Source organism: Dama dama, chromosome 20, assembly GCF_033118175.1.
Source record: "Dama dama isolate Ldn47 chromosome 20, ASM3311817v1, whole genome shotgun sequence".
Taxonomy (NCBI): domain Eukaryota; kingdom Metazoa; phylum Chordata; class Mammalia; order Artiodactyla; family Cervidae; genus Dama; species Dama dama.
In genome coordinates this window covers 30,587,857-30,603,069 of record NC_083700.1, presented here as the reverse complement: position 1 = coordinate 30,603,069, position 15,213 = coordinate 30,587,857, and the positions used below count along the sequence as shown (strand labels likewise).

At 37.0% G+C, this 15,213-nt stretch overlaps 1 protein-coding gene across 2 annotated transcripts in view; it reads left to right on the top strand.

The window, feature by feature from the left end:
• The window catches only part of MAGI3 (membrane associated guanylate kinase, WW and PDZ domain containing 3), a 244,578-nt gene that overhangs the window by 175,829 nt on the left and 53,536 nt on the right, over window positions 1-15,213 (top strand). For both annotated transcript variants that reach the window (XM_061121116.1, XM_061121115.1), the window contains exons 7-8: window positions 11,010-11,067; window positions 15,082-15,176. In XM_061121116.1, the coding sequence (XP_060977099.1) occupies window positions 11,010-11,067; window positions 15,082-15,176 (153 nt within the window). The remainder of the gene's footprint in view (window positions 1-11,009; window positions 11,068-15,081; window positions 15,177-15,213) is intronic.

Here is a 15,213-nt window from a genome sequence, read left to right as displayed (position 1 = left end):
TTAAATATAAATTTGCTATATCACCTAACATTTCCACTCCTAGATATCTATCCAAAAGGAATGAAAACGTATGTCCACACAAGCACTTGAATGTAAATTTTCATAGTAGCACTATTCCTAATAGCTAAAAAGTGGAAACAACTCAGTTGTCCATCAAACAATGAATGGAATATTATTCAGCAAGAAAAAGAAAGTAGATACTATGTATACTATGACATGAATGAACCTCAAAAAATGTTATGCCAAGTGAAAGAAACTAGACACAAAAGATTAGCTATTGCATGATTTCATTCATATGAAATGTCTATAATAGGCAAATCTATAGAGCCAAAGCAAATCAGTGGTTGTCCAGGGCTAAGGAAGGGGATAAAGATTAATTATAAATAGGACAAGGGATAGGCTTCCAAGATGGCGCAGTGGTAAAGAATCTGCTTGCCAGTGCAGGAAACTCAAGAGACTCAGGTTCAATACCTGTGTCAGGAAGATCCCCTGGAGTAAGAAATGGCAACTCACTCCAATATTCTTGCCTGAAAAATTTCATGGACTCAGGAGCCTGGTGGGCTACATACAGTCTATGGGGTCGCAAACAGTTGGATATGACTGAGCAACTGAGCATGCAGCGCAAGCAGCCATATTGGGTCATGGAAATTTTCTAAAATGGGATTGTGGTAGATAGCTGCAAAACTCAGTAAATTATTAGAGTCAATGAATGGCACATTGTTTAAAACAGAGGAGTTTTATATGATGTGTAAATTATACCTCAATAAAGTTGCTTTTTAAAATGGCCAAAGAATTTGAACAGATGGTTTACAAAAGACAGAGAATAGCCAATAAGAACATGAAAAGGTATGTACATCAACTATACCTCAATTTAAAAAAAAACATTAAAAATTGCTTATTATTAATCATCTATGTGATTTATTCACACCCCCTAGAAGGGCTAAAGTCAAATACACTGACAATAACAAACTTTGGTGAGATTGTAGAGCATGTGGATTTGTACATGTTGGTGGGGATGTAAAATTATGTAAACACGAGAAATTTTGGCAGTTTCCTATGAGGTGTCATATCAAGAAAAATGAAAACATAATATTCCCCCGAAGACTTCACCTGAATGATCATGACAGCCTTATTCGTAATAGTTCCAACCTCAAAACATTCCAAATATTCAACAGGATAATGGATAAACAGTTTGTGGTTTATTCGTGCAATGAAATACTCTCATCAATACAAAGAAAAAGCTGTTGATAACATTCAACAACATGGATGAACCTCAGAAACATGTTGAATGAAAGAAGCCAGATACAAAAGAATGGGTACTCAATTATCCATTGTTTAAAGTCCAAGAACTTGAAAAGTAATCTATGCTGATAGAAGTCAGGAAATGATGGTGAAGGAGGGGAGAATGGTGAATTGAAATAAACTCTGTGGAATGATGGACATCCTTTCCATCTTGTTTGGGATGATGGTTATATAGGCACCTGCAGTTGCCAAAGCTCATTCTTTGTACTTGAACAAGCACGTAAATTGATATTTTAATCATTGCATGAGCACTTAAGGTCTGTGCATTGTGGTGAATACAAATTATACCTCAAATAATTTTTAAAATAACTTTTTATAACACACTTCCCTTGTCCTTCCCTAAGGCTTTTCACAGTAAGTTTCTTAAGGTGAAATCAGCCATTGTGAAGGTGATCTAGAATATGTAATATTACAGAATTGGACTTTTTAAAGATTATGAATGTGGTATTGGTCTTTTCAGGATGTCTCTTTTGCCAGGCTCCATTCCTTTTCTTTTTCTAGGGCTTCCCTGGTGGCTTAGATGATGAAGAATCTGCCTGTAAGGCAGGAGACCCAGGTTTGATTCCTGGGTCAGAAAGATCCCCTGGAGAAGGGACTGGCAACCCACTCCAGTATTCTTGCCTGGAGAATAACATGGACAGAAGAACCTGCTGCCTACAGTCCATTGGGTGGCAAAGAGTCAGACATGACTGAGCGACTAACCCTTTCACCCTTTCATTCATTTTCCTACCAACTGATTGTTTCAGTTCAGTTCTCTGCCTTTTCCTGTTTTCCCTTGTAGAATGTATTTATTTTCATAGCCTTAATTATCAACTTACTGCAGCTAGTCTCCTTGTCTAAATCTCTAGTGTTGTCCTCTGTTCTGAATCCTGTTTCTGTATTTCCTACTACTTTTGAGACTTTCTTTTTGATTGCCCTACTGACCCTTCAGATAAACATATTTAAAACTGAATTTAGCATCTTTCTCCCACAGTCCCTACATTTTGCTTTCTCTCTTAGGTACCATCCTTATAATCATCTGGGCAAAATCCTTTGAGTCATATTTGCTGCTGCTTCTCCTCTTGCTCTTCCCCTATATAGTTTCCAATCCCTGCTGCTCTTTCTTTTTTCTGTATTTTGGCAATATATTATTATGAAAATTTTCCAACATATATAAACTGAGTTTTTCAGTGAATACATCTATTATAATGATCATTTTGCTATATTTGCTTTTTCCTATAGCTCCCTATGCTCCCTATTCTCTATGTATTCACGCTTTTTTTTTTTTTTGTAAATATCATCCTCTCCCTTCCTCTAACTACCACACATTTGGATTATTCTGGTTTTTTTTTTTCTACAGTTCTCCTCCAATGTATCTTTTATGCCAGTGGTCTATAAAATAAATGATGGCATTCCAACTATTTAGGTACAGGAAGAAAATGTCAGTATCATGTTTTTATTGGGAAAAAATAAACATCTCTACTATTTTACATACAGATTGGCAATGGTATTCTACTTCATTCTATTTGTCAGATTATCATGTACACTCCTCAGAGTGTCTTAAAGGAAGAATGAAGGCGACTCCTTTGCTTTTGTCAGGAGCCCTGTAAAGTTTTTCAGTTTATTTGTGCACAGTTAAGTAGATTTATAGACCATGTTACATGGTTTTTAATTTACACAAAACTAAAATGTGGCTTAAAAGGATTTCTGCAAAGACACTGCTGATTAAAGGTAATACAGATATGCAAGCCCAAGGTAACAGTGAGAAAGTGGTGGAGCTGACACTTCTCATACACCTCCTAAGAGCTCTTTTCAAGCACGCTGAGGTAAAATTGGGATAATTGTTTATTTAGTCTTTGTCTCCTTTTTAAATGTTTATTTTGTATATGCTTTATTATGTATATGTTAGTAGATTAGTACATCATGTCTATGAATATGTAAATCTCTTGGAAGTACATGGTCAGATTTTTTTATTGATAAGACTACATGATCAAAAAAGTTTAGCTACATTATCCATTAATCTTTCTAAAATATAACTGCCTTCATACCTCTCCCTTGCTCAGGTTAATGGCCATTTTAGTTAATGGCTCCCTACTGTCAGCAGAATAAAGTCTAGACTCCTTGGGAAAATACTGAAGATTTTTTGTAACTGAACTGTATTCTTTCTTTCTTTCTCAAAGTATTTTCATCCCATAAATATGACATATTTTTATCTTTGCCACAGGCCCGTTTCTTATGCCAGGAACCAACCTTATTCCCTGTGTCCACTTGGCTTATATCTGCTGATCCTTTTAAGCTCAAATGTGTAATTTTTGTAGCCTCCTCTGTTATTCTCTCCCAGGTCAGAATTAGGTGTTCTTGCCTCTGTGCACAGCATGTTTCTATTGTAGCACCTACAGCATTGCATTCTTACTAGATACCTATACTCTGTAAGAGCAGTAATTTTGTCTTATCTATATATCCTTTCAGTTGAGACTTAAATATTTGGAAGGAAAGGAGGAGGAAAAGAAGGAAAGAAGCTACTCTATCCTTCGGGCATCCTTCTTGAAAATAATGTTTAATCTCCTTAGGGTTCTGGGGGAAGCAAAAAATAATAATTCTGTCTTGGGACTTCCCTGGTGGTCCAGTGGTTAAGACTCCACACTTCCAATGCAGAGGGCAAGCGTTCAATCCCTGGTGTGGCAAGTTGGGATCCCACATGGCTCATGGCCAGAAAAAGAAAAGAAAAAATCTATCTTCATTCATTAGCGAGGAGTCAATAGCGAAATAAGACATAGGAAACAAAGATGAGATTAGAATACCATCTGATGAGTGAAAATGGCTTTAGCGCCACACCTGTATTGGGCTTACTAATATTGGGCTTACCAGAGGGAGACTTAAGCACTCAATCTCCAGCTTCTGTGTTCAGTTGTTTGGCTGCTCCCACAAGGCAGATACGACAAAAGACCAGATTGCACCCTCTCTGCAGGCAGGCTAGTATCCAAAACCACAAGAGGACCCAAAGGGCCCGGAGCCAAACACATTGAATTCATTCTCTAAAACTCACCTGTCAAATAAGACAGTCTTTCTTCCTTGGAGAACAAAGTAGAGGGGCTCAGGAAATTGAAAATGATTCTCTGCAAAAGTGTGTTCCCCTAAAGCACTTTGCATTATGGGTGACTGTATGTCTTAGTTGGTGCAGAACTAATCCATCTTATTCCTACTGTCCCAGTGTAATTATTAATAGTGTCTCCTTTAACTCAAAAGTGGAGAATACATTATATGGTGATCTTAATTGCATCATTCTTAAGATAGAGCAACCAAAATTGCACTCAGTATTCCAGGAATGTTCAAAGTGTTTTACTCCAAGAGTTACTCCCCCACCCCTATTACTGGATATGCCTTTGCAGTATCACCTGTATTTCCCTATGTGGTGGTTTAGTCACGAAGTTTTGTCTGACTCTTGCGATCCCATGGACTGTAGCCTGCCAAACTCCTTTGTCCATGGGATTCTCCAGGCAAGAGTACTGGAATGGGTTGCCATTTCCTTCTCCAGGGGATCTTCTCGTCCCAGGAATTGAACCTGGGTCTCCTGCTTTGCAGTCAGATTCTTTACCGACTGAGCTACATAGTAAGCTGTGCTTCCCTTTGGGGACCCCAAAATTTGGAACTTGAAGCCTGTTTGTTTTATGCCCAGCCAGCCGTTACCACATTTGCCGTATACTTGGTCTCCTCCCTGAATAGGGGAGAGATAGCCCCACAATAGGCTATTTGCAGAATAGACTATATCTAACTTACATTGTAGTCTCCATAGTACCTTGCACAGAGCTGATGCTAGTAAAGGGGATAGTAATAACAGTATTTTAAATGTAAGTTTTTATAGCTTAAGATATTGTTTGCCTTCTGCTGAACATTTAAGATCTAGAAAAACTTTACAGTGACTTGCCCTTTTCTCCCCAGTCTTCTGCTATTCATAACCTGTGTTTTTATACCATATCTGATGGTTTAATGAGTGTACATGTTTGTCTTCCACTCAAAATAATTAATGTGTTAATTAAATGGTTATCTTAAAAATTCAACATCAGGAATCCATTTTACTTTCAACTCATTCCTTTTCTCTTATGACGAAAGAAAGATTAAAATTTTTACTAAAAACATTTTTACTAAAATGTGTTCATGTTGATACCTTTATAGAGTTTAGAGAATGGTGAAAGAAAATTATCAGTTGAATAGAGGTCCACAATGAGAAAACAATTATAATTTATATATTTAAATAAGAAAAATGCTATTTGGAGAAGAGGAATGGTAAGTTCATGGGCCTTAGAACTAATCAGCGGCTTGATATGCAGGAAATAGCTTTGCTTTTTGAGTCAACTTTTGGCAGGGGGAGGTGCTTTAGCTTTTAAAATAGGAAAATATGGTTAGGTCTTTCCTATCTTTTCCTCCAGAGTTCTCAAACTGCTTTTTTTTTTTTTTTTTTAAACAACTGAGTTTCCAAAACAAAATAAGAAGGCTATTTCTTAAGGACTCCACAATTTACTCTTTAATACTACAGTATGCTGAATTTTGCCCTCTACCTTTCTAGTGAAACTGCTTTTCTTAATGTTACCCATAACCACCTGCCTGATTGCCAGATTTCATGGACTCTTTTTAGCCCTTATCTCCTGTCCTGACAGCTTTATAAAGCATTTGTTCGTGTTGACCATGCTCTTCTCATCTGTCTTCTTTGACTCCATTCCCCTGTTCTTACTCTGCTCCTTAAATTGTTAATGCTCCTAAGCGTCTATTGTCCATCTTTTCTATTCACAACTTAACCTCAGTAATTTTGTCCACTGCCATAGCTTTAATTGCAGTGTCTCCCAGATCTTTTAATCTTCCTCTGTTTCTCTTTTGAGGTCAGGACCAGGTTTATATTTCCAAGAAATTGTTAGGTATGTCTACAAGGATATTGCATAGCCCCTCAAACGCAACACCTTCCAAACCGAGTTAATTCTTTTGTGTACCTGCTCTTCCTGCCGTCACCAACTGACCTTACATCCTCCCAGTTCTGTGAGCCTGAAACTGGTTATCATCCTCAACTTTTTCCTCACCCTATCTTATTCATTACAGCTAAGTATCAAGTTCTATCAATTCTAACTTTAAAAAATCTGTCGTCTCTTAAGTGTCCCGTGGTGCCCATCATTTTTTTTCTTCTTATCTGTCTCCTGTGCTGTCTCAGTCACTTCAGTCATGTCCAACTCTTTGCCACCCCATGGCTGTAGCCCGCTAGGCTCCTCTCTCCTTGGGATTCTCCAGGCAAGAATACTGGAGTGGGTTGCCATTTCCTCCTCTAGATATCTGTCTCCTAAGTGCCTCTAAATCCAAATTAACACTTTTTTCCTCTTCTCACAGTGGTTTCCATAGGTATCCAATAAACATTTTATAATATATCATATTTATGCTTAAACAGCCATTCACCTGGGTGTCAACTTGACCTCCTCCCCTCCCACAATCTACGTGCTAGTCATTAAGTTCTGTTGCTCCAACTTGCTTGTCTCTATTATCCATTATTTCTCTATATTCCCACTGCCAGTGCCTTAGCTCCAGCCTTCATAATTTCTTATCTAGGCTGTTAATGATTTTCTTATTCGCCTGCCTTTATTTTCACTCCACTCTATCTATTTCATCCTTTATTACTGTTACCCATAACTTCCCCAAATATAATTTAATCATGTCACAGTCCAGTTTAATCAGTTTCATCATCATCAAAATAAAGGCCAAACTCCTTAACCCAGCACTCCAGAAATGTGTTTTGGTTCCTATTATAAGACAAGCCCCCTGGCATACATACTTCACTCTAGTCCTATCAAATTATTTGTAATTACTGAAAATGCCAGCCAGTTTTAATCCCTCAGTGCTCTTTGATCAGTGAAATGGCCTCCCTCTCACCAATCCCAACTCATTCTTTGGGACTGCTCAAATGTCACCATCTTCTAGAATACTTTTCTGATGACTGTTTTACCAAGCAATTGGTGTTGTTCCTCAGCTCTCCCTCAAAAGCTTGCTTGTTTCATTATTATGCTTCCCTGATAGCTCAGACAGTAAAGCATCTTCCTGCAATGCAGGAGACCCAGGTTCGATTCCTGGGTTGGGAAGATCCCCTGGAGAAGGAAATGGAAACCTAGTCCAGTATTTTTGCCTGGAAAATCCCATGGATGGAGAAGCCTGGCAGGCTATAGTCCATGGGGTTGCAGAGTTGGACACAACTGAGCAACTAACACCTTCACAATTTCTGTTTCATTATATCATTTCTTTCTTCTGTCTTCACTTTTCAACTATGAACTCCTTGATGTCAAGAACTGTGTTTCTAATTTTTATTTTTGCGTAAGGAAGGAGAGGGGAGGAAGAGAAGGAAGAAAAGGAAAAAAGGAAAGAAAAGGGGGAGAAATTCAGTAAATGAATTGACTCCCTGGATAGCGTATAAAATTGCTAGGTATTTTAGTCTTGATTTTATTACCTTTAGTTTAAGTGGGCAAGTAATAATCACTTCTTTAACTCCATGAATCTACCCTGGAAAAACCTGTCTGATGTTATCACATGTGAAAGTTTAAAGGGATTGCTAGGAGTAATCCAGAATATAAATTACCAATTTGTTTACACTCCTAAAGAAAGGACTGTACTTTATCTGTTAGTTGCCACTTTAAGTGCTAACTAAAATGCTGACTCAACTTCCACATTAACACTGAAATATATTTATGTTGATCTTTTATTAGGCATCCTTCTTAGTGAATTTTTCAGGGAGCAAATGGAATATTTCAACTGTCTCTATAGTTGCTTAATTCAGTTCAGTTCAGTCCCTCAGTCGTGTCTGACTCTGCGACCCCATGGACGGCAGCACGCCAGGCTTTCCTGTCCATCACCAACTCTCGGAGCTTACTCAAACTCATGTCCATTGAGTCGGTGTGGCTATCCAACCGTCTCATCCTCTGTCATCCCCTTCTCCCGCCTTCAATCTTTCCCAGCATCAGTATTTTCAAATGAGTCAGTTCTTTGCATCAGGTGGCCAAAGTGTTGGCGTTTCAACTTCAGCATCAGTCCTTCCAATGAATATTCAGGACTGATTTCCTTTAGGATGGACTGGTTGGATCTCCGTGCAGTCCAAGGGACTCTCAAGAGTCTTCTCCAGCACCACAGTTCAGAAGCATCAGTTCTTCAGTGCTCAGCTTTCTTTGTAGTCCAACTCTCACATCCATACATGACTGCTGGAAAACCATAGCTTCGACTAGACAGACCTTTGTTGGCAAAGTAATGTCTCTGCTTTTTAATGCTAATCCCTTGAATTTATGGTTGCTTAAATTCTCCAAAATTCTCACAGAGCATAAATCCGGGTGTGGTACAGTTGTAGAATTCATCCTTACATAGCACAATTGAGTTCCCATGCTATTTCAAGAAAGTTTCTATTAAAGAAAATTATCTCTCTCTCATAGGAAATTCTCCATGATATTGCTTTGGTAATATTATTATAGAAAGTTTTTCACAGATACAATCCAACACATACTTTTATTCATGAGGCAGTTGCTTGGTGTTGACTTGGAGAAAGACACACAACATGAATGAGAGTTGTGAGCTTTTTTATTTAGGGTCTAACCAAGGACCATGCCCCGGAGACAGGCACTCAGTAACTCCGAGGACCTGTTCCAAGAGCTAGGAGAGGAGCCAGGATGTATGTGAATTTTTGGGTTAGGATATCTATGTAGTCAAGCATGCATTTTAATAAAAGATTACTGCTAATCAGAAACAATAGATAGATATCTCAAGTTAATGGTCTTAGTACTTTTCTGTGTACGGGAAGAAAAGTCACTAGGGTCATTGAAATTCTTCCTGCAATAATGCATCTAATTATCTAAGACCTGTTTATCCAAAGCACAGAGTGTCTCATCCTGTTTTATTTTTTCATCCCAAATTGCTTTCAGGATGCAGTGGATTGCAACTTAACCCTTGTAGAACTGGGTGATGAGTGATGCTCTTTGTTCTTTTTTCTGTTCACATGAGTCATAAAATATTGTACTTAATTGATGATTGTTTGCCTTGTAACTGTGGAGGGTCAAAGTGAACTGAAGTATATCCCAGTTCTTCTCAGTTGTTTTGATCTGTTTTCACATAGTAGTTACTTTTCAGCTATTCTCATCTTTTCCATCTCAACCAGATTTTTTCAAAGGAAAACCGCAAAAGCTCACCAGACTTCAAAACTACCAGTTAATATTATATACATAGGCAGAGAACTATAATGGAGAAAAAGGGGTGGAGGTGATTCACAACTTTTCATCAAGAGGCTGGTCATCTATTCTCTTTTGTCCTGAATGTGGAATAATACTTTTTATTAGAGCATAACAGTTTGTACTGTTTATCAGGTTCAATGGGATTTTTTCTTACAAAGTGGATACATTGTACTGCTGCTTAATGATATGAAATTAATAAGTTCTTTGATATTTTCTAAGCCTGTTTGCTGCCTAGCATGTGTCATTTGTATATGTATGCACATGTGTCTGTGTTTCAGTATAGCGGAAACACAGTCTACAAGAAATTGAAAATCAAAGAGTGGTCATTATAGTGTACAACTGTAGATTTTTTAAAAACTTCCTTCTTGCTGAGCTCCTGTGTATAATTGATAAATAAAAACCACCTGCTAGGATCACTCCTGCCAACTTAAACCATGTCTGACTAATAAAAAGATTCTTCAGCAGCCTTACCTTGGAAAACAGACAGAGTGGGAGGGAAAAGAAAGTGAAGTCACTCAGTCATGTCCAACTCCTTGTGACCCCGTGAACTGTAGCCCACCAGGCTCCTCTGTCCTTGGGGATTCTCCAGGCAAGAATACTGGAGTGGGTTGCCATTTCCTTCTCCAGGGGATCTTCCCGATCCAGGGATCGAACGCAGGTCTCCCACATTGCAGGCAGATGTTTTACCCTCTGAACCACCAGGGAAGCTAGTGGGAGGGAAAGATTCTTTCTTCACAGGGTCAGTTTATGTTGAAAAGACCAGAATATTTTTATTTTTTTAGCTATCAGAAAGTCAACTACCTTTAATTTTTCTGGTTATATTTTATTGGTCACTTTACTTGCAATAATACATAATAATTCTATGTAAGATATTTCTTTGTGACCATACACAAATAGCGATTCTACACAAGGCACTGTGTAGTTTTCCTTCAGACACTTAGATCTTGTTATTTCAAGAGAAAGTAGGTATTTTCTTAGATTTTAAGCAAATCTAAATTACCCACTTGAAATGGCTTAAATCCAAGACTGGACTTTCCTGTGGAGAGAAGTGAGTTAGAATGTGATAACAGAAAGAATGGACAATTCCTTTGCATCATAGTGAAAAAATTAACGAGCAGCTACTGCATGTTATTGACTTGCAGGATGTGTCTCACATCAGTGCTATAAAGCTGTTTAAATGAAATAACTATACCAGGTGGTTATTTTTAAATACCTAGCATTTTTATGACTCATGATTCAAATAAACACTTTCGAGTTTAATGTTGTCTTTTGTTCTCTGCTTCTAATTACTTGTTGAGACATTTACTGGTTACTGAAGAAGCCTTTTGAGTCAAACTGTGTTTGTACTTTGAAAGCGAATTCTTACCTTACTGTCTCCCAAATATCAGTGTATTGAAATAAAAGACAGGAATTCACTTGGTAAATTCTTTTCTTGTTGGTTTTGAAACTGGCATTTCACTAAATTCTTTTTTTTTTTTTCTTAATTTGCAGAACTTCCTTACGGCTGGGAGAAAATAGAGGACCCTCAGTATGGGACATACTATGTTGAGTAAGTTTGTTACCTCAGTTTATGCTTTCCCAAATGTTTCCCTTTCATTGCACAACTTTGGGGAGTGAATGAAGTACCTAATGCTTCTGCAATCCCACTTTCAGGTTTTGCCACCAGGGGAAGGAGAAGGTAGGGACAGTGGGCATTTACTTCACTGATTCTGTGTTCCCTAGAAGTTGGCTTAGAAGTAAGTATAGAGAGCCAAGGGGAAGTTGCTCAGATGATTAATAGCTGGAGATGTCATCAGTACTACTATGGCCTCTAGAAAGAGAAGTAGTCAGGTAGAAAACTAAAGGTGAACTAGTAAGGTCACTTTCAACACCACACCTGCATGATTCTCAAGGCAATGAAAGGACTTTGAGGGCATAGTATTATAGTGATCCAAAGTTTTGAAGTATATGATTACAACTGTTCTCTTTTTTAAGGAGTTAATCAAGGAAAACTTAGTTTTCTTTTTGGAGGTGAAAGTTGCTTCTGACACAGCTGCTATAGTTAAATTTAAACATAAATCTGTGTTGGAATAGAGGATCAAACACCTGCCTATGTTAGCCAGAGAAATTAGGATAACATCAACTTCTGATTTTCTTTCCCTTTTCTTCATTTATCTAATTGCTACATTGTTATGATCATTGGGATTGCTTTCTTTCCAGATGGTATAGATAGAATTTTGACCTCAGTCATCTACTACCAAGCAAATAATTACATCAGAGAGGTTACTATTAACTTGGGAACTAGGAGTCTGCACCATCTGCCAAGGTAGTGAAGGCAAAATATTATTACCTGGAAAATGGTGAACATGAGCATCTTCTATTTTTATGATTGCTAATTAGTTTTTCATCATTTGTTGGCATAAATAAATGCCACTTCCCTAAAGTGAGTAACTGACTCCTGTTATAATGCTAGTTCTTATGCTAGTGTGTAGGCTGTTACCTGAGTCGCTGTGCTTAGAGAGATTTTTTGAATGATTTCTTAACGTCTAACTTATACCCTAAGAAAAATAACTCAGTTTGACCCTCAGATTTATAACTTAACAGTTCCATTGAAAGGTTATGTTAATTTTATTTCTTATCTTTCTGATACTATGATGTGAGAAGTATACAGCAGCCCTTTTGTTACTTTTTTCTAAAGTATATTTAGGTAAAAGAAAAAAAAATAACCATTTTTCAAATCAAAGGAATATTTGAAGGCTAGCTGAAAAGAATTTGTGGTAAATTTCCCCCTAATAGTTAGTCTGTTCAAATTGGGCTTCCATCAACTATTATTTGCCATTAACACTGCTGAACATTTCTGAGATAATGATTCTCATTCTCTTAGTATCCATTCCAACAAATTTGAATGCATGGTCAAGAGGTGAAATTCATTTGCCTGTTATAAAATCTTGCGCTAAATGATCTGGTTCTCATTAAACAAGGATGTACTAATATTGAAGCAACTTTAGGGCAGTCCTGAAGTGACCTGCTCCCAGCTGTCATGGAGGCATGTGAAACAGCCTGATTAGAATCAACAGCAGTGGCAGCCATGTGATTTTGTATGATAGTTCCCAGACGAGCTCATTTTACTGGAGGGTAATTTATTAGATTAAGAAAGAGCAGGCTGTACTCAAGATGCACATTAGTATGGAATCAGCCGAGTTCTGAAGTGTGGCTTGATTCCCAGATTAGTTAAGCTTTGAATCTCAACTATAGTAGTCTGCAGTGAGTTTACTGATGGAGATAAAAAGCTGTTACTTGAATGGCTACTCTCTGGCTCTCTTAGTTTGTCAAACCAGATGGCGCAGTGATTGCTCTTGGCAAGAGCCTTATAGTAGTAACACCAACTGCAATGGCAGGTTTTTGGGGTAAGTGTTTATTTTAGAAGATGAGATTCTGAAATGGATTAATTTATTTTTGGAAATAAAAGTGTTCTCAAAATTTAATGGCAGGCCTTCCATAAGACTTAATGCTTATATCTTTAGAAATGTTATCTTAATGTGTTCTTTAATTGCCTTTGTACAGTTAGGTGACAGTCAAAATATACATTTGCTTTTCATATCTTAACTTTTCATGAAGGATAATGATTTTGTTTGTTGAGATGAATTCTTAAAATTCATATATTTACACAAAATTTTAATAGAGGTGAAATTTCAAATTATATATTATCTATTTAATCAGGCTTATTTGCTACTCTTGTTTACTTTTTCTGATAATCTATCATGGTCCCTTCTCTTCCCATAGCTAGTTTTACAGAAAACAAAATTTGTTACATGTTAATAATACTATGGGTATAAGTAACGAAAGGAAAAGGAGAGTGTTTTTACTGTTTTGTTTTTTGGTTGGCATTTTAATCTAGGTAGTCTAAGATGACAGATGCGATTACTCTTTTCTCTAAAATCTTACACTCTTTTGTCAAAGACTTCAGGAAAGGGATTACTCATTTGCATTCTTCTACTCTCTTCTCCCACACATTACAAAGAGTATAAATATAAATTACTCCTTTTTATGTATTAATGCCCGGGCGGCAAAGTGAGTCATTCTAACTGATGACATTCAAGGAAGCCAAGGTTCTTTCTAAACAGGTTTATTCTTTTCTAAGTGTCAGTTTCTAGTTTTGTTTTTTCAGGAATATGTAAATTATCAGTACATAATAAATAACTGTAAAAATGGTACCTAACTTAACACCAAAGATTTTCATTTTCGTGGAAGGTTAAACAGTTGACTCAGTTGATAAGGTCCTTTCTCATAGTAAGAAGCAGAAGCATACTTGAGTTTTAGTGAAATCAGAACCCAAAGAATGTCACGTAGAACTTGCCATATTTAGAGCTCTGAAACTGAACACCTACATCTGTCGCAGGGTTGATAACCCACTGGAATCCTAAAAGGCATAGAGACGCATACTCGAAGCTAGGGTACCTTGCTGTGAGGGTTTTTTTTCTCCCTGTCGACCCCTCCTCCATCCCCATTAATGGTCACAAGTGGCAAAGAAAATATCCAAGTTGTATGACTATCTATGTATAGATTTTATAATATTCAGCTTAGCTAAAGACAACCATAATCTGAAATTCTCATGATTTAATGTTTAATTGTTGATATTTAGTAATGTCACTTCTTGTTAAAATGGATTCTGCTGGAAAATGAATTTCAATTGGCTGAAATGTATTTTTAGTGTAGAAGTACTAGAATATAATTCCCCCTTGTTTCTGTATTAGACCTAGCTGCAGTCTTAAACATCTTTCATATAGTAGTTGCATTCTTAATCAACTTACACTTAACTGGCTTTCCAGAATAGCCGATGCTCAGTTCCTTCTGTAAAACACATCTTACCATAGTATATTGAATACTGTCATCTAATGGCCTGCCTCTTGTCTCCCCATAATTTTCTGATTTCCACCACAGACTTGTATGCTTTCAAAGAGTTAGTTATGAGTGTTCCTAAATTGTCAAAAAGAGTTGAACTTATAATTATGTAATTAGTTATTATATAATTTTGAAGAAATTTAACTGTAAAAGAGTTGGTCTGTGATAACAGTTTGATAAAAAGCAAGTCACTTTGCTTTTTTGATGTAAATTGATGTGGGTGAGTCAGTTGGAAAAATAATAGTAAAATTTTAGAAGACGTCTGTACTTAGATTTCTTTAAAAGTGTCCTTACAGCTGCTTCACTTCAGAGAAACTTAAAACCCTCCCACCATTAACTGCCTTTGAAAAAATTTAACTGACTAATTGCCAATAGTTCTAGCTATATCATATATGAGGGCTTCATTTATAGTTTTGAAAACTGTTGTTAGCAATATTAGAAACGATTATAGAGAAGCTGTATGAAACATTTCAGCAACTTTGACTTCTAGGCGTCTTCTGTGGGTCATTCTTTAGTTGCTGAAAAGCTCTTCCTCCATGACTTGTCAGCATCTCTGGGTTCCGTAGCATAAGGATACGTGTTTGTCCCTTAATGAGTGATGATGGAATGATATGAGAGTCTATTTTAAAATATGTAATTCTTTCATATTAAACTGAAATGCATATTTGTCTACATTTTACAGTCACCTTAACCAGAAAACCCAGTTTGAAAATCCAGTGGAGGAAGCCAAAAGGAAAAAGCAGTTAGGACAGGCTGATACTGGGTCTTCAAAACCAGGTAGAACTTTTACCTCTATCTTCTAAAAATAACTTGT